This window comes from Grammomys surdaster, unplaced genomic scaffold (assembly GCF_004785775.1).
Source record: "Grammomys surdaster isolate TR1022 unplaced genomic scaffold, NIH_TR_1.0 199, whole genome shotgun sequence".
Lineage (NCBI taxonomy): Eukaryota > Metazoa > Chordata > Mammalia > Rodentia > Muridae > Grammomys > Grammomys surdaster.
This window is the reverse complement of record NW_021604644.1, coordinates 1,925,981-1,950,260: the sequence shown is the minus strand read 5'-3', so window position 1 is coordinate 1,950,260 and position 24,280 is coordinate 1,925,981. Positions and strand designations below refer to the sequence as shown.

The 24,280-nt window shown below is 47.0% G+C and overlaps 1 protein-coding gene across 1 annotated transcript in view; it reads left to right on the top strand.

Annotated features, from left to right (window-relative positions):
* Positions 1 to 23,668, top strand: part of Col15a1 (collagen type XV alpha 1 chain) — a 104,869-nt gene extending 81,201 nt beyond the window's left edge. Inside the window, exons 25-40 of the mRNA XM_028770227.1 lie at positions 2,281 to 2,334; positions 2,430 to 2,489; positions 3,168 to 3,236; positions 3,354 to 3,395; positions 6,103 to 6,148; positions 8,880 to 8,960; positions 9,422 to 9,471; positions 9,913 to 10,005; positions 10,668 to 10,812; positions 14,543 to 14,607; positions 17,091 to 17,219; positions 17,357 to 17,416; positions 18,311 to 18,370; positions 20,919 to 21,104; positions 21,295 to 21,410; positions 22,618 to 23,668. Coding sequence (XP_028626060.1) covers positions 2,281 to 2,334; positions 2,430 to 2,489; positions 3,168 to 3,236; positions 3,354 to 3,395; positions 6,103 to 6,148; positions 8,880 to 8,960; positions 9,422 to 9,471; positions 9,913 to 10,005; positions 10,668 to 10,812; positions 14,543 to 14,607; positions 17,091 to 17,219; positions 17,357 to 17,416; positions 18,311 to 18,370; positions 20,919 to 21,104; positions 21,295 to 21,410; positions 22,618 to 22,831 — 1,470 coding nt within the window. The 3' untranslated portion in view covers positions 22,832 to 23,668. The remainder of the gene's footprint in view (positions 1 to 2,280; positions 2,335 to 2,429; positions 2,490 to 3,167; positions 3,237 to 3,353; positions 3,396 to 6,102; positions 6,149 to 8,879; positions 8,961 to 9,421; positions 9,472 to 9,912; positions 10,006 to 10,667; positions 10,813 to 14,542; positions 14,608 to 17,090; positions 17,220 to 17,356; positions 17,417 to 18,310; positions 18,371 to 20,918; positions 21,105 to 21,294; positions 21,411 to 22,617) is intronic.
* Positions 23,669 to 24,280: the final 612 nt, after the last annotated feature.

Here is a 24,280-nt window from a genome sequence, read left to right as displayed (position 1 = left end):
GACCATAGGAGCGTCCCATTTCTCATTCTTGCATAACCCACTGTGGCTACTTCCTCCTGGACCTCCCCCCTCCAAGCCGTGACTCCAGCATCTTTTGGATCCAAAGTCACAAGAATTGTCTAGTTGGAAGTCTAAGACAGAAGAGAATAGAAGAGGCTATAAAGGGCAATGATCCTCACTTCGAGCACATTCCACTGGTCAGAACTCAGATTCATGGGGAGCCTTGGATGTGTAGTGTAGCTGTGTGTCCAGGAAGCAGAGTAGAACTGGTGAGAACTGACAGATGCCAGGGAGCCCCACTGGGAACCTCACACGATCCTGGGTCTGCCGTGTTATTGCTTTGTGGGAGTGGGGAACGCCCTCCTCTTGCTTTCTGGGCCTCTTTCTGCCCATCTGTATGAGCAATGGACTGGATTCATGCTAGTTAGTAACACAAGCTCTTTACCTTTGCTCTTTGACTTTGCTCTTTTAGAAACAGGTAGCACACTCAGACTTTTGAACACTTCTGAGTTCTTTCTCCCAAGTGTGAACCCTAAACTTCCCTGTGGTGCATCCATACTCACACACCCCACCTCAAATGAAGAAAGATCAGGTGTGGCTCGCCGCTGAGGGTCAGGCACTGTGTAAGCTTCCTAAGGGACATCTCTTTTCAGCCTCACACCCCTCTGTTGTGATCTCATGACACCCCCCAAAGTCTATAGACAAGGAAACAGGGTTCAAAGAAGATACGTAACGTGTAATAAAGTGGGAGACTTGAGGCCAACCTGGCATGCCCTGTATCTGGTGGGGCTCCCTCCCCCACCTCCACCCCTCCACACAACCTCCAAAAGATAAGCTGCCATCTATCTATCTATCTATCTATCTATCTATCTATCTATCTATCTATTGAAGCACGATGGACTGTCAGAGTACACAGGGCATCTGTTTGACTGAGGCTGGACCTCAGACCTGGGGAGAAAGGTTTGCACTTGTATGAATGGCTATGTGTTCCAAGCACATCCTTCAGAAAACCCTCTGAGGCTTTTGGGTCCCTGAAGTCAGGCAGAAAAGACTGAATATAGAGTACATGGGCTGAGATCGAAGGCAGATGGGAGAGTCTTGTTCCCAACTGGTTAACCACTCAGTAACCTCCAGTTCTATGGGAAATGCAAACAGTTAGTAGTGGGGCCAGCAGGAGGCTCCAGATGGCTATGGCGGGTATCCCACTGAAGGCCAGCTTGTGCACAGCTTGCCAAACACAGGCAATAAGGGCACCTTTTAATTTGCATAATGCTTCCATCTGGGCTAACTATGGCCCTAGAGACCAGTGTAGCTTACGACGACTCTTTTACAAATATGCTAAGGCTTGTTACTCAAAGTGTGGTCTGTGGATCAGCATCCCCAGTGTCACCTGGGAGCTCGAGCCTACCAACTCGGACACTCTTGATCTGCACTTTTATGAGATCCAGGACACTCCATGTACATGCATGCACACACGGGAAATGTTCCAGAGAACCACCTACCAAGTAGCCCGCCCATGCCCTGGAAACTCCCTCTATTTTTGCTTTTTTCTTCCCTAAGAGTAATATATATCAGAGATTTTTCATGCTGGCCTGTCTTAATGCATCTTTTAGGACAGGCTATCTATGGTAATGGTAGTAGTCAGAGGAGCTTGAGGCCCTGGACATAATTATAGCTACCATTCCTCAGGCTCCAGTAGACAAGATGATTCCTACCAGGAGCTTGGATCAGGGCAGTGACTCAAGATGTGGACCCAGAAAACCATCACTGAAGTAGGGATCATGGGTCAGGGACTCTGCAGGAGGACTGAGGCACTGTGCTGAGGCTGGGCTTCAAGATGTGTGGGGGCGGGGCAGAAACTATATCCTTCAGCCGGTTCTTGGGCAAACTCGTACAGGGAGAAGCAGGGCTGATTCAGAATAGAGGACATGGGAACCCTGCAATGAATGACCATGACCTGAGCCAGCCTAGTATGTGGGTACCTTGGGCGTGAGGCATGAAGCTGCTGGCTTCTTGCTATTTCCTTTGTTCTGACTGAGGTGTTGGGTCCTGGGTGCATAGCCTTCAGAAAAGTCGGGAGATCTAAAGGTCTGAGTAAATGCTTCTAGCTGAGGAGAGGCGAGAGACCAGGAACCAGGCAGGTGGGTACTCCAGGACCACTGCTAATGTTCCTTCATCCCATCCCTGCTGCTCTCTCTTCAAGAACATGCCCAGCATCCCCATATCTCTGGACTCTTGAGTTTCTGGCATTTGTTAGCCTGGTGCTTGTTTTGCTTCTAGGGACCCAAAGGACCACCAGGACACAAAGGAGAATTTGGCCTCCCAGGACGACCTGTAGGTATCAGTGTTCCCCAGACTAAAGATGGGACATGTGGTGCCCAGGCTGGCCCACAGCAAGAGCTCACTAAGGTTTCTTGTATACATCTCAGGGTCGCCCAGGACTGAATGGCCTCAAGGGTGCCAAAGGAGATCGAGGGGTCATGCTGCCTGTGAGTACTCCAGCCACTTCATGTCTTGTGCCCTAAGGCTGCAGTGCAGATGAGATTCTGTGAGAGAGGGTCCAGTACCATGAAGTTCAGTGAGTGGGGCCTGCAGAATACATGTTCAGGGGAGCTTTCTTTCTTCCTCCATTACTCCCAGAGGTCCTCACACTCAGCTCTGCCCCCCATTTCACTCTCAGGAGGGTCCCGTACCACCTAGATCATTCCCATGCTGAAGAGTGTCAGTGTCTCCAACGTAGACACTGGACAGAAAGGAGAAGGAAGGAGAAAGGGATCTGAGCATCCTGTGTCCCGTCTCAGTCTTGCACACAGGCCCAGGAATGTAGATCTTAATCAAGCATTGCTCTGGTAACCAGAATCTGGGATCCGGTTTTAGTTCTCTGTAAGCTGCTGTGTGGCTTTGAGCAGGTTGTAACCCCTCTTTGGGCCTCATTATTTGTGGTTATCAACCAGGATGTGATAGCTGTTCTACCAACCCTTTGCAGTATGGCCCAGATGTGGGAGTACTCTGTAGACGGGCAGGCATATCCGAGGCAGATCTGAAGCAGAAGCCGATTGTCTTCAGAAGCTCCTCCCTCCCAGCTTCCAGCCCAGAGTGTATACCAAAGGCTGCAGATGCCTCTCACATCTTCAAACTCAGTAGCAGCTTTTCCTTTTCCCCTTCAGGGTCCACCTGGTCGACCTGGACCCCCAGGACCCCCAGGACCCCCTGGAGCTGTGGTTAACATCAAAGGCGTAAGTTAGGATGGGGCCGAGGGAGGCTTTCCTGAGGACCCTGCAACAAGCACCAGGTTGGCCTCAGCTGGAGCTAGGTCTCCTGATGGCTTCACCCCTCATTCTCTCTTCCCACAGGCTGTTTTTCCCATACCTCCCCGGCCACACTGCAAAACACCAGTAAGTAACATGCATGCATGTCTTCAACAGTAGTACCAGTGCCAACTTGTAGAAACAGATCAGTCTTGCCTTGGGCACTTCCCATCCCTGTATGTCTTCTCTGGTATCTTCTATCCATATAGAGACCCTTAAAGATCTAGAAGTTTCTAGATAATAGACCCTGGTAATGAAATATCCGTACACTGGCTTATTTTAATATGGTTGGTACAGTAATCGTCTGTTAGTGAAACCACATTTGGCCTCACGGGCAGGAGGAGCATAAAATTGCAAAATAGACTCCCTCTTAACCAAAAGAAGTGGTGCCAATTCATGGTCTCTGGGCTGGGAACTTGGGGTTAAAATTCGTAGCTACTCAGTTCCATCCTTCATGGGGATTGGGTTACTGCTCACCACACCACCCCAAGAAGCAAGTGTTATCTCTCCCCTTTATCACGGGAAGACAGCTACCCACAGAAGCTCTTTGGTTAGCCCAAGGTCACGGAGCTTGGGGCAGCTGGGACCACAGCTCAGATCTCCTGGTGACCAGGAAGCAGGTGCAGGGAGTGTGATCCCTTGCCCAGCCCCCCAGGCAGTTGGCAGTACTGTCTGTAGGATTTTGCCAGTATCATAGAGAGACATTTATTTCTGTGAGGAAACACGGGGACAGGCATGAGTCATGGATCTGTGCGTAATCATTCTCTCATTCTTTCAGTAAATATTTACTGAGCTCTCACCAGTGCCAAGGACTCTATTGGGCCCCGGGGGACACGGGAAGGACCTAGACAGACGTGGTCTCTGCTTTCTGGAGTTTGCAAACGATCATTTCAAAACATTCTTTGAAGTGGGCTTACACTGATTCCTGTGGGAATGGGAATGCTGCTGGTCTCTGATGCTTCTAACTGATGCAGGCCGGCTGGCTGTGTGTTGGCCTAGGCCTATGTCCAAATCTGACCTTTGAGGCATTCACATGGGCATCCCACGGTCCAAACATACTAGCCTGGAAGGCAGAGCATGGGATCCCCCGGGTACAGTGCTGAAGCCCCGAGTAAGCCCAACAGCAGCACCAAGGGCATGTTTATACAGATTAGCTGTAGGGAAGCATCTGGTGCAAATGCAGGTTCTGGAGATACTCCAAGAAAGCTGTGCATCTCCTCCTACAAGGCCAGTAGGCTGACTTGGTCCCACTGTTTATGAGTGCTGAAGGTCCCTCCTCCCAACACAGAGCCCCGCCTCATGACTACCTCCCACAAACAATCTCAACACACCAAGTATGAGACAGGACACCACAAACTTTAGACTGTTGTGGGGAGGATACTGCAGTTACACGACCTATAATGGAACCCTATGCAGTATCTCCACTCAAGGCATGGTGGGGCAGTTGCCAGACTCAAGTGTTTGGAGTGAGTTTTGTCTTGTTTTAATTTCCTGTGGCATGCCGGGACACCATGGGATTTGGAGGCATGGGGTGTTTCCCACCTGGCCCTCAACGTAGACATTATCAAACAGAAACATACCCAGCACTTTGCAAACACCTTCCTGTCCCAGCAGTTTAACATCATGACAGTTTATAACCCCACCACCTTGCTTAATCACTTGAAATGGTCAAACTTAGTTGGTTTTTTTTTCTGGAAAATTCTTTCCTCTTCCCAATATCTTTTCATGATGACCCATACATAAGCAGCTTGCAATCCCCCACCTATAAGCACAGAGAGATTCCAGATCTAGGTGGAGCATCATCTGGGGTAAGATGGAGGCAGAGTGGGACCATTACCTTTAATTGTTGACACAGGACAATCAAGAATTTCCCAAGAAGAGAGTCTTGATGAGGAACTGTCTAGATCATGTTGGCCTGGGATTATCTATATTACCTAAACTGAGACAGAAAACGTGCCCACTATGAGTGGCACCATACCTTAGGCAAGAGGTTCTAAGCTGTTTCAGAGTGGAGAAAGCGAGCTGAGACTTCACATGCATCCGTTAATTCATTGCTCTCAGCTCTTGGATTTAATGTGACTAGCTGACTCCTTGCAATGCTGCCTTGGCATCAGAGCAGTGATGGACTGTAACCTGGAGTTGTAAACCAAATAAACCCTTTCTCCCATAAGTTGCTTTAGCTAGGGTTTCCTATCACAGTAACAAGAAATGAAGCTAAGACAGTTGAACAGTGTTATACAGAACTGCTTGGATTCCAGACTCCTGTCACCTAATGAAAATCCATAAAGCCCCTCCAATCTGTTGACAGCCCTGTTGTCAGTGGTCACTCTATTGATCACTGACACTGCTGCCATTACCTGTGCCTTATGCCTGTCTCTGATTACACTCGGTAGCAAAGCAGACGACTGGCCCAGCTTCAGAACTGGCTCAGAGCTGGCTCGGACACTTGGCCTCACATGTGAGCCAATCCTAATTGATAAAAAAGGAGGCCAAGATAATCAGCATTGGCTGCACTCACGAACGTGGTCTGAAAGCCTTGTGTTTCTCTTTTGCTGAGATTTTTGGCCGGAAATCTCAATGCTATGTGCTTGAAGCCAGCTACACTATGGGATTCCCAAATGAAGGCCTGAGAAGTCTGTGTTGAGGATGCTGGGGAGGTTGGGACTCTAAAGCCAAATAGAAGCCTGGCGCTGTGTCATTTCATCCTCTGCAATATGTCCCCAGGACTGTGACTGCCCAGACAAATGCTGGGGCAGGGTTTCTCATGTCTGACTGGGTCTTTCTCTCTCCCCAGGTTGGTACTGCTCATCCTGGCGACCCAGAGCTTATCACTTTCCATGGTATATACTCTTTTCTTCACTGTTTCTCAGGGACATTCCTGACCTAGTGCCTCAAGATGTTTATGTGTGTCTAGTGCTGGCCACAGATGAGATGGTCAGGAAGGGATGACTGGACATGGAAGAGGGGCGCCAGCAGAGCTCTGGGACACACCTCTGTCTGGTTTCCTTGTGTACCTGTGTGTATCCCGGGTAGCAGGAAACACTGTTCATTCCTTTGCTAATCTGTTCATAAGACAGTCATGGATGCCTGCTTGGTGCTGTCCCACACTGTTCCTGCCTCCTCAGTCCTTAAAATAGTTCAAGTGACAGGAACCATTAAAACTAGTTATAGGACAGAAAGCACTGCTCAGCAAGTAAAGGCAAGGCCTGAGGTTCTGACTTCAATCCCTAGAACCCACATTTAAAATAATAATAACAACAACAACAACAATAACTGGGCTTGGTGGACAACACTGGAGGAATGACAGCAGCCAAGGGCATTCTCTGGTCTTCACACACATGTATGTAAAATACATGGGTATTGCACCTGCGTACACTCACACACACACAGACATGCACACAGACATACACTCATACACAAGCACATACATGCTCATACACACACACACAAACACACACACACACACAGAGAGAGAGAAAGAGAAAGAGAGAGAGAGAGAGAGAGAGAGAGAGAGAGAGAGAGAGAGAGAGACCTTTGCCTTAGTGTATCCATGTAAACATCTCGGGGAAGCATGTTTGAAATGCAGGACTCTAGGCCAGGGTGTAGCAATCCCACGGCAGAGCACTCCCCTAGCATGTGTGAGTCCTTAGGTTTGATTCTCAGTGCTGTGAGGAGAGGGTAAAGCAAGACACGGTGATGCATCCTTATAATCCTAGTACTCAAGAGGCTGAAGTAAGGGGATCGTAAGTTCAAGGTCAGCATCTGTCCCACATCACTCCATTGGAGCCTGCATGGTCCTAGCCTCCTGGTGGAGCTTGTGAGAAACCTTGTTCAGTGTGTGTGTGTGTGTGTGTGTGTGTGTGTGTGTGTGTAGGTGCGGGTGGAGAGGGTGAGAGGGGTTAGTAAATGTTAGCATGCTCAGCCTCTCAAGAGCACACCAGAGAGAGACAGGCCTGTAAGAAAGCAGTCACTCTAATCCTTGTTAACCTCCAGACCTAGTCACACAATGTGTGGCTTTTGATTGGAGAATTGAAACAACATAAACAAGGGAAAGTCTTTATCTGCAATCCCCTGCAGCTTGGCCAAGTCACCTGATCTGCTGGGTAGAAGTCTCTCTAGTGGTGTCTTCTGTTTTTTTTTTTTTTTTTTTTTTTTTTTTTTTTGTGGTCAGGTCATTTTGGCCATCAAGTCCAGGTCATGTTCTAACTTGGTGCTCAGACCTGCACCAAGGCCCCTTTCTCCTTGGTGCCAGGTGAACCTTAGTTTTTTGGGATTTTGTTGTCACTTGCAATAAGATCTCTCTATGTAGCTCTTGCTGGCCTGAAACTCATGTAGACCAGGGGCCTTGAACTCATAGAGATCCATCCACCTCTGCCACTTGACAGCTGGGATTAGAGGCATGATTGCCTTTGGCTAATTTATAATTCATATCAGGACATATATTATGATTTATATTAGCTGGTGGCAGTGGTGGTAGTCCTTGGGTAGGAAGGGAAAGCTTGGTTCGCAGATCTTCAGTTGCTCCCTGTCCTTTGAGGCTCCCTTGGGAGGAGGGGCAGGAACAGAACTTCTTGGATGTGTTTGCCCTGGTGAGAGGTGGTATTCTATAAACATGTCTAGGTGTTACTACTGCATCTCAGGGGAACACCTATGGTTGCCCTATTCCCTAGCTTATCCTGAATTGATGGCTGTGGCCTCAGTGGGAACCCACAAATTTCTGCCTATGCCCTTAGTCTCAGTGGCTTCCCAGCATCAGTGGAACCAGGCCCATATGGTTGTAGTTCCCTGTTGCTCCCTAGTGGGCTCCATCACACCTCTGGTGCTCTTGGTGCTTCTCCTACATTGAGTAAGCCTGTGCCTACAAACCTTATGATACTAGCTCTAATCTAGAGAACATTGGAAGATTTATCTACTACTCTTTTTAGGGGTCATGAATTTGGAGGTCTCACATCCACTTTTAGCTCCCATCAAGGGGAAAGGAAAGAGGCCTTCCCTCCCTAAACACTGTTTTCCTTTAAGCCTCTGTCACATGTGTTTCTCTTATGAGGAGTAGAAAAAAACGGCGGTCAAGGAAGGCCAGCTCCTCAGACTCATTGCTGAGGCAGGTGATGCACAGTGCATGTTCATTCCATCAGCCAGCTGTGTGAGTGGATGATTCGGCCCCCTTAGCTGCACTGTATCATCACCCATGGGAGGTTCATCTGCTCCTCAAGACACCAGGCTGCACAGGCCTAGGGAACATGGGACTAGAGACTTGAGTGGGATTGGGTCTCAGTCTTCATTCACAAACTGTCCCAAGTGAGTGAGAAGCTAGCCCCTGCTTGATCACAACACCCCCTGCTGGGCTCAGTCCTTAGTCCCTCTTCTCTGGGACAACCCTGCATTACTGAACTGTGTCAAGATCTGGAGACCTGTCTGAGGCAGGGATTTAGATCCTCCCACTCTCTATCTGCTGGCTTCTTAGGGGCCTTCTGCTCTGTTGGATTTTGCTAAAGGGGTTAGTTCAAAAAGCTGATTTTTTCACAAACTGTTTTTCCTTTTCCTTAACTGTTTGTGTGTGTTTGGTAACAGGTGTTAAAGGAGAGAAAGGGTCCTGGGGTCTTCCTGGCTCAAAAGGAGAAAAGGGGGACCAAGGAGCTCAAGGACCACCAGGTATGCATGCCCCTGCTCCAGGCCTTGCCGAGTCAGACTAACTACACGGCCATCCTGCCCACAATCAGAGGGTTCTAGTGAGAATCAGTTACAGGCCTGACACATCCAAAGCAGGACACTGTGGAAAGAGCAGGGGCTAGGGCTGAAGGTAGAGTACTTGCCCAGTATACTCAGAACCCTGGCTTCCAGCCACAGAACTACAGCCTGGGGATGGGGTGGGGGCTGACTTTCTATCATTCCTATGTGAAATATGGCAGAAAATCAGGGGCTTGCCCAGGATCCTACAGTCCCTGGGTAGTGGGGCCATGATTAGGTCTGGAGATGCTTCCAAGCCTAGTGTCAACCCTAGTAAACCAACACAGTGTCACTTTTACTACGGTGAAAACCATGGTTACTAACCTGGAAACTCTTTGAATTCTCTGCTATTAAGTTGGTGAACTTACAAAGCATTTCTTCTGCAGGCCCTCCAGTCGATCCAGCTTACCTGAGACATTTTCTCAACAGCTTGAAGGTGAATGTTCGTTATTAAACATCTGGTCTATTATCCTAGTCTGTTTGCTGTTGCTGTAACTGAATACCACAGACTGGATAACTCGGAAAGAATAATGGTTTCTCCAGCACACAGTTCTGGAAGTCTGGCAACTATACTGGTTTGGATTCTGCAGAGTCGCAAGGCTATGCAGGAATCACACGGCAAGACAGACCAAGTATGCCAGAGGACGGCCTACTTTTATAGCAAAGCTGCCCCCTCGATTACAAGCTGCTCCTACAACCTATAAACTTTACTTCTCAGTGTCAGCCACATAAGTGTTCAGGGATGGTGTTTCCAACATCAGCAACCCTCCCCCCAAGTGCTACTAAAACTATAACAGCCTGTGCCTCGGTTTCTTGAGTTTCTGTGAGAAAGAGTTCAGGCCAGGCTTACTGCAACCTTCCATGGTTTCTCTTCCAGGGGGAGAACGGAGATGCTGCATTAAGAGGGGAATCCAGCAACAACCTCTTTGTATCAGGGCCTCCAGGCCTACCAGGACACCCAGGCCTGGTTGTGAGTAGTGACTCCCTGGGGACCCGTGGCTTTTCCTGTGCCCCACCCCCAACATGAGTAGGTGATTCTAGAGTTGAAGTCACTGTTGTACATGCTGGAGGCCAGACTTTGGGATGAGCAGGCTCTCCTGTGTGTCATTGGTTGCTGGGAGGTTAACTCAGCCTTTAGAGCCGCCCAGGCTGTGTGCAGTGAGTGAGCAGGTACCAGCCATGTACACTGTGGCAAGTTCACTCTGTGACCAGAGCTGTCAATAGTGAGGAGTTATCTCAGAGGATGAACGGAAGATTCTGGCAATGTCTTTACAAGGACTCTTGATTCTTCTGATGTTTGACTGAAGGCCAAGCCTGTAGAGTTTGTCTACAGGAGATGGGAAGAGAGTTAGGCAGCCAGGAGAGAAGATCAAGGTTTGTCCCAGGTTTTTGACCTAACTTGACTGCGGCTTGAGGCAAGTCCTCTCCACTCTCTGGACTCAGTTCTTCCTTGTGTGGAGTGGGAAGGCCAGACTAGATCTCCAGGGCCCTCTGGAAGCCTGGGCTTGCTGGTGTCTTTGGATTCCATACCTAGGCTGATGCTTGCTGGGACTGACACCACCTGGAATTACTAGATTTTACAAACATTCTAAGAGGAGTAATTTCTCCATAACTATGTGCTTGCCTCAACAGGGACAGAAAGGAGAGGCTGTTGTGGGGCCTCAGGGACCCCCAGGAATTCCAGGTTTGCCTGGGCCACCTGGCTTTGGGAGACCTGGTGTTCCTGGACCACCGGGACCCCCTGGGCCACCAGGACCTCCTGCCATTCTGGGTGCAGGTTAGTACTGTGTGATGCCTCTTCCTGCTGCCTCTGCCTTCGGGCTCAGGGTGGCACACCTGGGTGGCATGTTGGAGTCTCTTTGTTTGATAGAGGGCTGTATGCTGGATGGAGCCTACTGTCTTTACTTCTTTAAAATGGATACAGTTCAGATATTATAACAGACACCTACTTCAAGGGTACAATCCAGTAATGTTGAAGGTACTCACAAGTCATCTTCGCCAGCACTTGTGGTTATACTGGCTCAGTCCTGATGGCTGTGATATGCTAGCTCACTATGGTTTTCTGGGTTTTCCTAGTGAGTAATAGCTTTGAGCATCTTTCCACATATTCTAGAACCTTCTTGGCTGTTTTGTCAATGCCTTAAAAATCTGCCTGTCCTAGTTAGTGTTACTAGTGCTGTGATGAAACACTATGACCAAAGCAAGTTGGGAAGGAAAGGTCCATTTGACTTACACTGCCATGCTGCTGCTCATCACTGAAGGAAGTCAGGTCAGGAACTCAAAGTGGGTCAGAATCCTGGAGACAGGAGCTGATGCAGAGCTCACAGAGGGGTGCTGTTTACTGGCTTGCTCCTCATGGCTTGTTCAGCCTGCTTTTTATAGCACCCAAGCCAGGTTTGGAATGACCCACAATGGGCTGGGCCCAGCCCTTCCACATTAGTCACATTAAGAAAATATCCTATGGGCTTGTGACCAGTCTGGTCTTGTGGAAGCATTTTCTCAATTGAGTTTCCTTTCTCTCAGATGACTTAACTGTCAGGTTGACATAAAACTACTTAGCACAGTGGCTAAAAGACCAGTATTAATAGTCACTCTTGGTGTAGAATTCCATTCAGCCCTTGGAACTTCTAAGGCACAAATACAAAAGTGAGTTATCCAATCACTGAACAATATCAAGTGCCAAGAAATGTACTGACCATTTTACTACAGTTTTCTGATAATTCAAGAATACTAATAGCAAGGCCTGGGGAGGAAATTCAGTGCATAAAGAGCTCCATATGCCAGCATGAGGATCCAAGATCCCCAGAACTTATGCAAAACAATCAGATGTGGCACACACTTACAATCACAGTGCTAGAGAGGTAGAGACAGAAGGATCCCTGGGGCTCATGTCAGTCAGCTTCAGGCCATTGAAAGACCCTGTCTTAAAAACAAAAAAGCAAAAAAGCAGGAGGCATCTGAGAGAGACTAACACCTAAGGTTGTCCTCTGGCTTCCACACACTCTGGGTATGTATGCATGTGCAAACACACACACACACACACACACACACACACACACACACACACACACACACGAAGAAGACTAGTAACTTCATTTTGTAGCTAGTAAATGGCACAGAGTCAAAGCCTAGGCACCCATAGCTCTAAGGCCTGTGCTTTTCTTACTGTTCACTCAGTGGACATTCTGTGGTGAGCAATGAAGCCAAACAACCCTAGACCCCAAAAGCTCCAAGTTTGAAGTACTCTGGTGCCCAACACCGTGTGAGTACTGACATGGTGCCACAGATGGAAACTCTGTCCCCTGAAACTGTTTAATGTCCAAAATTATTATTGAAAACATCAAGGGCTTGGGCTTTATGCCGGTGCAAAGGTGTTTCTCCAGCATATCAGAAGCCCCAAAGTGATTGAAGTGATCAATCCCCAGGACCATACCAAAATTAATGAGTGAAATATAAAATTATTTTTAGTTTATGATTCTGGGCCTATCCCTCAGATATGCTATGTTCATGTAAATATTCTAAAACTTTTTTAAAAAAAAACTCTGAAGCACTCCTTCATATGGTAGCAGCACAGGGGTGTTTCTTGCTGATTGCATTGGCATAAGCTGGGTGTGGTAGAACACATATGGTGGGATCCCACAGAGCTTGGGTATTGGGGACAGAGGGTGGCCTTGAGGTTGGCTCAATGTGACCTTGGCTCTCTTGGTTGAAAGCAGAAACAAAGCTCAAATCAGATTGAGTGAAAGGGTTGATTGCTAGCTGGAAGGAGGGGCTATGCAATCAGTTTGTGAGATGGGTAAACCAGTAACTAGAACCCAAGAACAGCTTGAACCTAAGATTAGACCATTTAAGGATGCTCTGGGCATCCTTCACCTCTCTTTGTGTACCAGCTTCATGCTAGCTCTCCACAGATCACACCCTCTGCACAGAAGGGAAGATGGTTGCTGACAGCTTAGTGCTTCCACTGTGAACTGGAAATCATGGGCTTCTTTGCTGACTTTAGTCTGAAGTGTCTTGGGATAGGACAGTCCCAGGAAAAATTCCAATTGGCTTATCTTGAGCTAGGTGTCGACTTTGGACCAATTATCTATAGTCAGGAGGTAGGACCACTTGAGAACATGGTAGTCAGGAAATGGTTGTGGTTGTGAAAGGAATGACTTCAAGAGAAACCCACAAGAACTTTGATCATGCAAAGACAGGTGCTGGGTGGGTAGATAAAACCAGATGTAGCTACAGGGACTTATTGGATGAATAGGCAGTGCAGGAGATACAGGGGGTTGGCAGAGTGAATGCAGGAGGCAGAGAATCTGTTGTTCACAGAAGCACCACTTCAGGGGATCCAGACACCTTGCTGCCTTGAGCATAGATTGCCTTTCCTGTGATGCATGACAAGTCACAGTTTATAAAATACTTGTATAGACATTATCTACATAGTCTTCCCAGCGATGCTGAAGGGAGATGAAGTGGATGTTATTGTAACTCCAAGGAGGCAGATACTGAGGCTCAGAAAGGATATAAGCCTTGTTCAAGGTCATTCATGCTTAGGGGACACATGACTGGAACCAAAATCCAAGTCTTCCACTTACCCAGTACCCACAGGCCACTTACCACCTACGTGTGGACACAGAAGCCCTGTATTGGAACTGAAGATTTGCTTACAGTGGCCTGAAGAATTAATGAATCCATTTTCTAGGATTTACAGAGACATCCTTATACCTGCCAAGAGCTTTGCAGATTCTGAAGGGGATAGGCTTAGAGAGGCAGAAGAAAAACAAAGGGAAATCAATACTTCTGTGCTTGTCTGAGACAGGGGCTTTTCAGTTGGGCACTCATGCCCTATCATTTTTTCTGGAGATCAGTATGTCAGCCTTGAGCTGATTTTTAAGGGTCTTGTGACAGTACAGGAACTAAGAAGCCCTGGGCAGTTTGCAATGTGCACACCTAGCCTGAGCTTTGCTGGTTCTCACCAGCATACCAATAGAACGTTGTAGTGGAAGGGATGTCTGCTGGTGTCTCGCAAACAACTTTTGAGAGCTGCTGCTTCCTGAAGTGTGCAGCTGGCAATTAGCAACCTGGTCTTTTCCTGGTCCCAAGACCAGTGCTCCTGTCTCTGCCAACCTGGTCTCACCCCACAGCCCAGCCCTTTCTCTTCCTCTTTGGAGCCCACTTCCTCTAAATGGTGGTCACATGTTTTGTCTCCTGAAAAAGTTGTATGTATGAGTCAGGGTATTTTCAAGGATGTGACAGAAAATCTGACTCAACCTGGCTTTTACAATTAACCACTAATGGTTTTTACTTATAGTCTTGACAAATTACTGGGCGCAGTTCATTCAGGGTGATAGTGAACAATTTCATCTCTTCTCCCCAAGCCAGTCAGTATGGCTTTAATCTGCACAGTGGATAGCCCATAGCATGGAATGAACTGTGAGCACCCCTCTGGGAGTCAACAGAGACACCTGTACCAGACACTATGATTTATATCACTTCTCTCTTTTGTCTTGTTTCAGCTGTGGCCCTTCCCGGCCCACCTGGCCCTCCAGGACAGCCAGGACTCCCTGGATCCAGAAACTTGGTCAGTATCTTTTGTAGTAGCAACTCTACACTAGAGAGGCTCACTGGCTGTGTCTTGGTAGGGGGATGGGGAGGGACTGGGCCTGAAATCCCTTTTATTTTCAAATTAGAGCTCTGCCAGGGGTTGGGATGTTTTTCAGTTGGTAGACTGTTTTCCTAACATGCAGGAGGCCCTGGGTTTGATCTCCAGCACCACATGAAACCAGGCATGGTGGCACATGCCTCTTGCCCTAACACTTAGGAGGTAGAGGCAGGAGAATCAGAAATTCAAGGTTGTCCTCAGAATATAAAAGTTAGAGGCCCTATGTCTAAATAAATAAAGTTCCATGACAATAAAATATGCCATTCCACCAATACTAGATTGTCATTTATTTCCTGTTCAGGTGACTTGTTCAATAAAGAGCTACAGAAAACAAAATGACTCATTGAGGTTGTAGCCTATGAGCCTTTAATTGACTAAAACCTCAACCGTGCTCTACTTTTAAAAACAGCACACACACGTGTGTGAACAGCTCTCACAGGTGTGTAAACAGCATGCACAGGCACTTTGCTGGCCACACCTGCTTTGAGTTGTTCAGCTGGAGCACAGCTCAGGTGCATTCACTGCCCTGCAGTGCAGTGCAGCGGGTGTGGCTCGCCTGGATTGTTAGCAGTGCTCAGAGAGACAGACACCCCCACCAGACCTACAACCAATCCAGACCTAGACCAAACACCAGCAGTCCTAGGAGTCTCTTTGGTAGTTACTGGGTTTCATTCTTTGAAAGGTTGACTTTGAAAAGACAGAACTGTCCAGCAGATGACAAAATTTGGCTGTTTGGCTACTTTGGGAGGGGGAAGGGAAATTCCTATGCCATTTTGATGAATATTATTATTGTCAAGCTTAGATTGTTTTTTTTTCTTTTTTTAATATTTTTTCTTCAGTTACAATGAGAAGCTCGACTGGTAGTTTCTTAAGACTTGGTGCTATTCAGAATATTTTTTTTCTGCAGCTTCAGCTTCCTGAATCTGCTTCTAGCTATGGTAAACGGTTGCCATTCTTATTTTAGGCAACTTTTTGAGACAGAGACACTACAAGTCCCCATTTTTTTAAACACATATTTAATATTGCAGCCATCCAGCTAGACTGAAGACTAAGTGCTAAGTATAATTGCCCACTTGCTTGCATTTCTTATCCCAAATGAAAATGAATTTGAAAGTCACTAAGGAATGTGAGCTGACGCCATTAGCCAGCGTAGCTGCTGCAGAGCTGTGTTTAGAATCAACGCAAGTGGCAAAAGAAAGCAGCAGATTGATGATTTTGCTAAAACCAAAACCCAGCAAAGACGACTCTGTTGCTACATCTTTATCTTCACAGGAAATTATCATTTGTGTTTTTATTCATTTTTTTTATAATTCAGATTTGTGGTTCAAAGCAATTCATGTTTTCATTTCATGGAAGAACTCCCTTAGCCAAGCGTGATAGCACACTCCCGAAATCCCAGAACTCGGGGAGGCTGATGTAGACAGATTATGAGTTCGAGGCATGTCCTGGCTACATAGTGAAAAGTTGTCTCAAAATCCTGGGGACTAAGGAGACAGATCAGTGGATAAAGTGCCTGGCGCACAGGCATGGAAATCCCAGTCAGACCCCCAGTATCCACTTTAAAACAAAAAAAAGCTATGTGTAGTTGTACACTACAGTTATAACTTAGTGCTAGAGGAGTGGGAGCAGAGGCAAGTGAGTCACCAGAGCTGACTGGATGGACAGTGTAGCCAGCCAGTCAGTGCTGGGTTCCATGAGTGACCCTGTCTCACACAGTAAGAGCAAGTGATAATAGGAGATACCCCATGTTTACTCCCGGCACCTCCCTACACACACACACACACACAAACTCATACACACTCACTTACACACATACACACACTCATATTCACACACACTCAAACTTATACACACATACACACACTCACACACACTCAAACTCATACACATACACACTCACACACACTCAAACTCACACATACTCACACATACTCTATACTCACATACTCATTCACAAACACATACACACTCATGCACATAAACACATACACACAAACACATTCACACACACTCAAACTCACACATACACACACACTCATATTCATACACAGACACTCGTACACATACTCACACAAACATACATACTCACACACAGATACACACAGATACACTCACACACATGCACACATACACACATACTCACTCACACACATACACACGCAGAGAGAAAGAGAGAAAGAGAACAGCCAGTCTGATGCTGTAGCTCAGTGGTAGAGCACTTGCCTAGCATGGGCAGGCTCTGGGTCTGAGCCAAACACTGAAAACAAACTTTAGTTATTAGTAAGGTATCATTGCCTAACGCAATAAACCTTTTTCTTGAATGAGGGGTTATTCATAGAAGGGCGAGTGCATCACATTTTGCCACTGCTTGGTAATAGTTTTGAATTTAAATGATCTGACAGGTCACAGCGCTCAGTGACATGGGTGACATGCTACAGAAAGCCCACCTGGTCATAGAAGGGACGTTCATCTACCTGAGGGACAGTGGGGAATTTTTCATTCGTGTCCGAGATGGTTGGAAAAAGTTACAGGTAATTCTTAACCTTCCTATACAGCCCTCTCCCCTCCAAATCCCCTCCAGCATAAAGAGCACCCTCCCCATCAGAGCCAGTTCGTGGAAGCACTTTCTTGGAGCTGTTTCACTGGCAATACCTTCCTTCCCTTGCAGTTGGGAGAACTGATCCCCATTCCTGATGACAGTCCTCCACCACCAGCACTTTCCAGCAATGTGAGTAGCTCCCCCGCCCATCCCTGGGCTTCCTGCCCCCTTGGAGGGCCCTGCACTAAGCTCTCTAAGCCTGTTCTGTGTGGCTTAGTACTTGGTGGAAACCCAGTAATTTCTAAATAGGACATTATCACCACAGAGTGGAAAGGAGAGCTGGACACTGGAGACCCTTGTTCCCAGTTTACCCACAAGCCATGTAGAAGAGTCCCTCCTTCCCTCACTCTCTTTCTCCCTCCCTCTTTTCCTCCTTCTCTCTCTCCCTCCCTCTCTCCTTCTTTCTCTCCCTCCCTCTCTCCTTCTCTCTCTTCTTCTCTCTTTCTCTCTCCCTTTCTCTCTCCCACCCCCTCTCCCTCCCTCCTTCCTTTTCTTCCTTCCCTCTCTCCCACCTTCCATCCCTCCCTCCTTCCTTCTCTTCCTCCTTCACTTATTTGAGACAAGATCTCACTGGTAGTTCTGGCCAGCCTGGATTCACCTGCTGCTGCCTCCTGAACGCTTGGGTTAAAGGTGTGTTGCCACCACACCTGCAGGCAAACCCTTAACTTTTACTCACTACGTAAACGGGCATAGGCAACTGGTGTAATCTGCTGTTGCAACACTTTGAGGCTACTACTATTACCCCACTTTTCAGATTACAAAACTGAATCTTTAAAGAGGAAAACATGTTGACTTTTAAGCTGAGGTCCCCTGCTTCCCCAGCACAGGGATCTTAACAGATCTTGAGGACACCTCCTCCTTTCCTGGTGACTTTTTGTTTGGCTGTAAAAGTCCTCCCATGTAAGTCACAGTTGAAGGCAATGCCCAGCTCTTTAAAGCATCATGCCAGGGTCCTTGTACCTCATTGTACTCTGGAGAAGAGAATGTGTATTCATACTTTACCCTTTCCCTTTCTTGTCTCAGCCGTACCAGCCACGGCCTCCACTGAACCCCATTTTAAGTGCCAATTACGAGAGGCCTGTTGTAAGTACAATTCATACATTTCCTTTGCAGTTAATGAGTGTGTGCCTGTAAGTGCTAGATACCCTGTGTTCCGTATCTAGTGTTTTGTTTTGTTTATTTCACGTATGTGAGTGGTTTTGTCTACATCGTTGTATGTGCACCGCGAGTGTCTCTGATGCTTGTGAGGGTGAGAAGAGGAAATTCCATGTCTTCTAACTGGAGTTACAAACAACTGTGAGCCACCATACGAATGCTGGGAATCCAGTCCTGGTCCTTTGCTAGAGCAGCCAGTGCTCTTAACTGATAAATAGTTCTTACCACCCAACTGCTTTGAAACTAGCCAGGAGGGCACACACCCAAAATAGACAGTTGTATCACCATGTGCTTAGCTTTTGAGTGAGACAAACCCAAGATGCTGGGGTTACCAGAAAGACGAAGGAAGTCATTCTGAAGGAGGTGACCTCTAGATTCAGACCTAAAGGACACTGGAGTTCAAGAGTGAGCCAAGCAGGGAAAAACAAAAGTGGGAATTCTGGACAGAGGGGAAGATGGATCCTGGGAGGGTGGTATGTGTGTGTGTGTGCATGCGTGTGCATGCACGGGTCCTTCCTGTGCTGCATTTCAAACTGGCTGGAGGAGTAGTCTTTACAGCAAAGGCAAATGATCAGGTTGCAGTAGTGAGCAGGGGCCAGAGATAGGGAGTTTGCCTCTTTCCTGCAAGCAATGGGAACTGCCCATAAGTTGAAAGCTGACCAAGGGTATGTGGTAAGATTGATGCTTTGAAATGACTTTGGTTTGAGTGTGTAAGTGGGTTGGAAAGTGCAGAAGCAGGGATACAAAGCAGTAAGCTGCAGAAGAGGGCTGGTTGGAGAGACACGAAGAGCCAGGAGAAGCCAGTTTGGTTCTGGCTGCCATGGGAATGAGTGAGACAGAGGTGATGCCCAAATTCTCACCGGCGTGATCCAGTGGTCAACAGGCATCATCTGACACAAAGGAGTTGCAGACTCAGCCCCACTCTCTCACTAGTATAAATAAAGATCATATCCCTGTCACTCCAGGGACTTCATAGAACTTGATCACATGAAGTACAGCCAGCCTGGGAACTCTCTTTTCTGCTCTCAGTCATTTTGCTATTTCCACAGACCCCTTGTATAAGGATTTCTCTTCCTGCCCCCATCTATCCCTTAATGCAGGCATGGTACACATGAGCTTACACACAGATCAGGGTTGCCACACTACCGTGTGCTCTAACTCTCTTACCTTGTGGCAGAAGAGCCCAATCCACCTAAGTCACTTCAGAATCTTGGGAGAAGCACTCCCCATAGTCTATCTTAGATCAACTACTCATTTCCACTCCAATAAAGAACAGCCAGGAGATACAGTCAAAGGCTTAAGGCCTTCAGAGAGCAAGGCGTAAGCCACACAGCACAGAAATGTGCTTTCTGGAATGCTGACATGTCCAGAGAAGACCTTGGGTTCAGAGAGCAAGTCTGAAGTGGTTCCAGGACATTCAAGTGAAAGTAGGAGTGAGAGAACTAGAAATGTCTGAAACCTGCCTAGAGATCTTCAGCAGTGCTGTGGCCATTGTGATGGGGGCGGAGGAGTCCCAAAGAGAAGCTGTATGGCCGGAACCAAAGAGAGGCTGATGGAGGAAACCCAAGAGGCAAGTGAGAAGCTTCACCCTCCTGAGACAAAGAAGGAAGGCCAAGCAAAGTACTCGGAGTCAAAGGCTGCCTGGGGAACACAAATGACCGGAAGGCAGGTTTATAAGACAGACCAAAGCATTTATGAAGCCAAAATGATTCTAGAAAGCCGAGAAGAAAATGCTCAGGGGAGAGAGAAGTAAATTTAGGTAAACCTTCAATGAGCCCAAGAAGTCAGTAAAGTGACCAATGAAGTTTTAAAGGAGTGTATTGGTTTTTACTTTTTAAATATTATATCTATTTGTGTGTGAGATGAGTGTGACGCTCTCTCTCTCTCTCTCTCTCTCTCTCTCTCTCTCTCTCTCTCTCTCTGTGTGTGTGTGTGTGTGTGTGTGTGTGTAGAGGTTCATTTGGATGTCAACGCCAACTTGTAACTCCTTAGATGCATCTAGAGAGTGGGAGAATGAGCATCCTCAGGCCATGAACTGTATTTCATACGGAATGTCAGCAGAAAGGGCTGGAGGGAGGAAATGGATGCCAATGTACAAACCCAACCAAACTCCAGAATGGCTTTGATTTGGGGCTGATGAACGAGGTGTCAGGAATGGGAGCCAGGACAAAGCCAACTTAGAAGCCATGCCGATGGCTAGGCTGGGAACATATCCAGAGTGTTCGCGCCTGGCCTGCACACTCAAACTAGATCTCCAAAGGGCTCCCCAGGCTGAGGAGAATTTTACATCTTTTATTAAATTTAAGAAAGACATTCTCACCCTAACGGCTGTTCACAGAGCAGGAAGGGGCTGGAGTGCTAAGATTGAGTGTGGACAGTTGCACCTGGGTCACACCTTGCAGCCAGAAGTGGGTCTCTTCCTCAGAACAGGAGGCGGTAGGTGGAGCTGCTAACCACACTGTATTACTCTCTGCAGCTGCACCTGGTTGCTCTGAACACACCAGTGGCTGGGGACATCCGAGCTGATTTCCAGTGCTTTCAGCAGGCCAGGGCTGCAGGACTACTGTCCACCTTCCGAGCGTTTCTGTCGTCACACTTGCAGGATCTCTCCACAGTTGTGCGGAAGGCAGAGAGGTTCGGCCTTCCGATTGTGAACCTCAAGGTAAAGGTGAACCCTGTCATCACTGCCTTCAGGCACACCAATCCTCAAGTGACCCATGCAGTTAACGGTAGCTCCAAGCCATACCTTCCCTCTTTTCAAATCACTTTCCTCTCTGAGCTGGGGACTCCAGAAGTAGCATCTGAACTGTGAAGAAGGAGCCAACCCCTAAATGTGTCATTTGTCTTTGTAGGGCCAAGTGCTTTTCAACAATTGGGACTCAATATTTTCTGGTGATGGAGGTCAATTCAATACACACATTCCGATATACTCCTTTGATGGTCGAGATGTGATGACTGATCCTTCCTGGTAAGTGCAGGCTCAGGCCCTGTGACGTAGCATGACAGGCAATTCTAGGATGTGTTCTAGCAATGAGATGCCTTTATGAGCTACCCTGGAACACTGCCAGTGTGAAGCCACAGTGAGGCAGCTGAGTCAGGGAGCTGAACCATGGGAAAGCCATGACCTTGAAACCAGAAGCTCCAGGTCTAGTAGCTCATGATAAGATCTGGGCAAAGCACTTCACTCCATGAACCTCAGTGGCCTTGCCTGTCAAATGAGTTCAGTCATAAGTGTATCACAGGACAGTTGTGCATATGACCATGGATGAAAACACAGTAGGCAGTAATACTCAGTGCCTATGCTACAACACATCTGAATCCAGGTCTGGAAGGCACAGTAGTATACCCACACGGCCCTATACTTTAAGGGCTCCCAGCATCAATGGGCAATAGATAGTAGACTATGTATAAATGTGGACAATTTTATAGTTTTAAAATAGAGAAGAAAGCTTGTAATTAGAACAGAGAGGAGGTGTTCATTTTTTAGGGTGAGAATCAAAAATAGAGTCCTGCAAGAGAGGGCCCCTAAGATGTGAAGAAGTCACAAGTCTGACCATGAAAGAGGCTACCCAACAAGTGACCTCAGGAACAATGGCCCAGATTTGTAAAACCTAAGGATGCCATTGGGAGATCACTGCAAGCAGGTATGGCTGCAGACAGACTATGTCTGCAGAGTAGAAAGCAGGTAACAGCCACAAGGCTAAAGAAAGGATTTGGCATTGAATTGTGGATGAGAAGGAACATGTCTCAGTTTGCTACACTTACGCTAACATGCTCACCAAGATATACCACAAAGAATTGCTATTTAGGAACTAGGGTGATGGCTCAGCGGGCCAAGTGATGGCATGGTGACCTGAGCTCAGCTCCCCATCATTTGTCTAATAGCCAGATGGGGCAGCACACATCTGTAACTCCAGCACTGAGTGGTAGAAGTTGGTGGGTCCTTGAGGTTTGGTGGCCATTAAATCTAACTAAGTTGGCAAGCTCTGGGTTCAGTGAGAGACCATGCCTCAAAAAATGAGATAGAGAATGGTTGAGAAGATATCCAGTGTTGAGCTCTGAAACACACACACACACACACACACACACACTGTAAAATAAAATAAAAAGAAATAAAGAACTTCATGTTATTAAAAATGCCATTTAAAAAGTAACACTATAAAATTCCTTTCTAGGCCCCAGAAGGTTGTCTGGCACGGCTCCAACCCCCATGGGGTCCGTCTTGTGGACAAGTACTGCGAAGCCTGGCGAACCACAGACATGGCAGTAACAGGATTTGGCTCCCCACTGAGCACAGGGAAGATTCTGGACCAGAAAGCTTATAGCTGTGCTAATAGGCTAATTGTTCTGTGCATCGAAAACAGTTTCATGACAGACACTAGGAAGTGATAACCTTCCCATGATTTTTAGAGAGCGTTCTAATATTTCTTATGTGAAGAGTTGACACTGAAGTCTAAAATGTTGTAAATATTACAAGTTTGTTTTTTTATATTACACATCTGTCAAAAGAGAAACCAAAGAAAACATACCTCAATATACTCAAAAGGAAAGACAGAAGGGACTCAGATCCAAGGCAAATCCAATCTACATATTGGTGCTAGATTCTGCAGGAAGTGCCCCCCAACCCCGCAGTGTGAACACATCCCTGACACAGTCTGAAAACAGAGGCCAGTGTGATTGCCCAGTGCATTCTTCAAAAAGTAACTTCTTCCTTCCAACCATGGCTGGAGTGTAAGATGTCCTTTGTGTTTGCTTACATCAGTTTTTAGACACACAGCCCCTTCCTAAGTTATGTGTGAACCAAGCTCTTGGTGATTCCGTGCACATACATACAGCCAGAGAAAGGAATCTGCTCAGAAGATCCTGCTCATGTTTCCTCCGATATCAGGCTTTAATGTGGTCCCCACTAAAATATTACTGCCATCATGGTATAGATTTCTGCCTGTTTCCCCAGTCATAGTTGAGCATGGCATCTGTTGATGTAATTCTGACTTGCTGGGAAGTTAAAACTGTAGGAACGAAACAGCACAGAATCCTTACCTTCCCCTTGCTATGCCCCCTTCCCATTCTCCGCCCCCATCTTATGATTTCCATTTGGCAAGTCTTGAATTATGGCTGCAGATGAAACAGATTCGTTGAGATGAATTTTCTGAAAAATCTGTATCATTGTGCTATAGACTTTGATATCTTTTTCTGTGTAAGAACATAAAGATATCTTTTCCAGGTGCTTTCTTCTGTTTAATGTCTTTCCCCTGGGTCCTTCATTCCTTGCCACTGAGGCAGAAATGGCCGTGTGTGTGTGTTAATATTGTCCCCAGCTCTGGGGACAATTCATTGAAGAATTGAAGAGGGGTGGGGATGAGGTGGAAATGTCTCTGCTGTGGTTGCACCAGGCTCTTAGTGCATGACTCTGGGCTCTTCTCTCTCTCTCTCAAGGACATGAGATAGGCACACACAGTACAGCTTCACTCAGTAAAAGTTAATCATCAGTAAATGAGGTTCCCCAGCTCTGCAAAGTGGGTATGTTTTTAAATCTCCACTTTACAGATAAGGAAAAAACGGAAGTGGAGGCTCAGGTCCAGTCAGACAGCTCGCATGTGCGGGGCTGGCTTCAGACTCAGGCCCAAGGTCCTTTCAAGGCACCACTGGATATGGCTGCCTGTTGGTTCCCTCTCCACCCCAAGTGCGTGATTCTGGAAACATAATTAGTAGACAATAAGCATGCTGAGATATTTCCTCCCATTTAGTGGGGCTGGCCCAGAAAGTCATCATAATGACTATATCCTTCCAAGTCCTTGAAGTAGGAAGGAAATTCAGAACAAAAACAAAACAAAACAA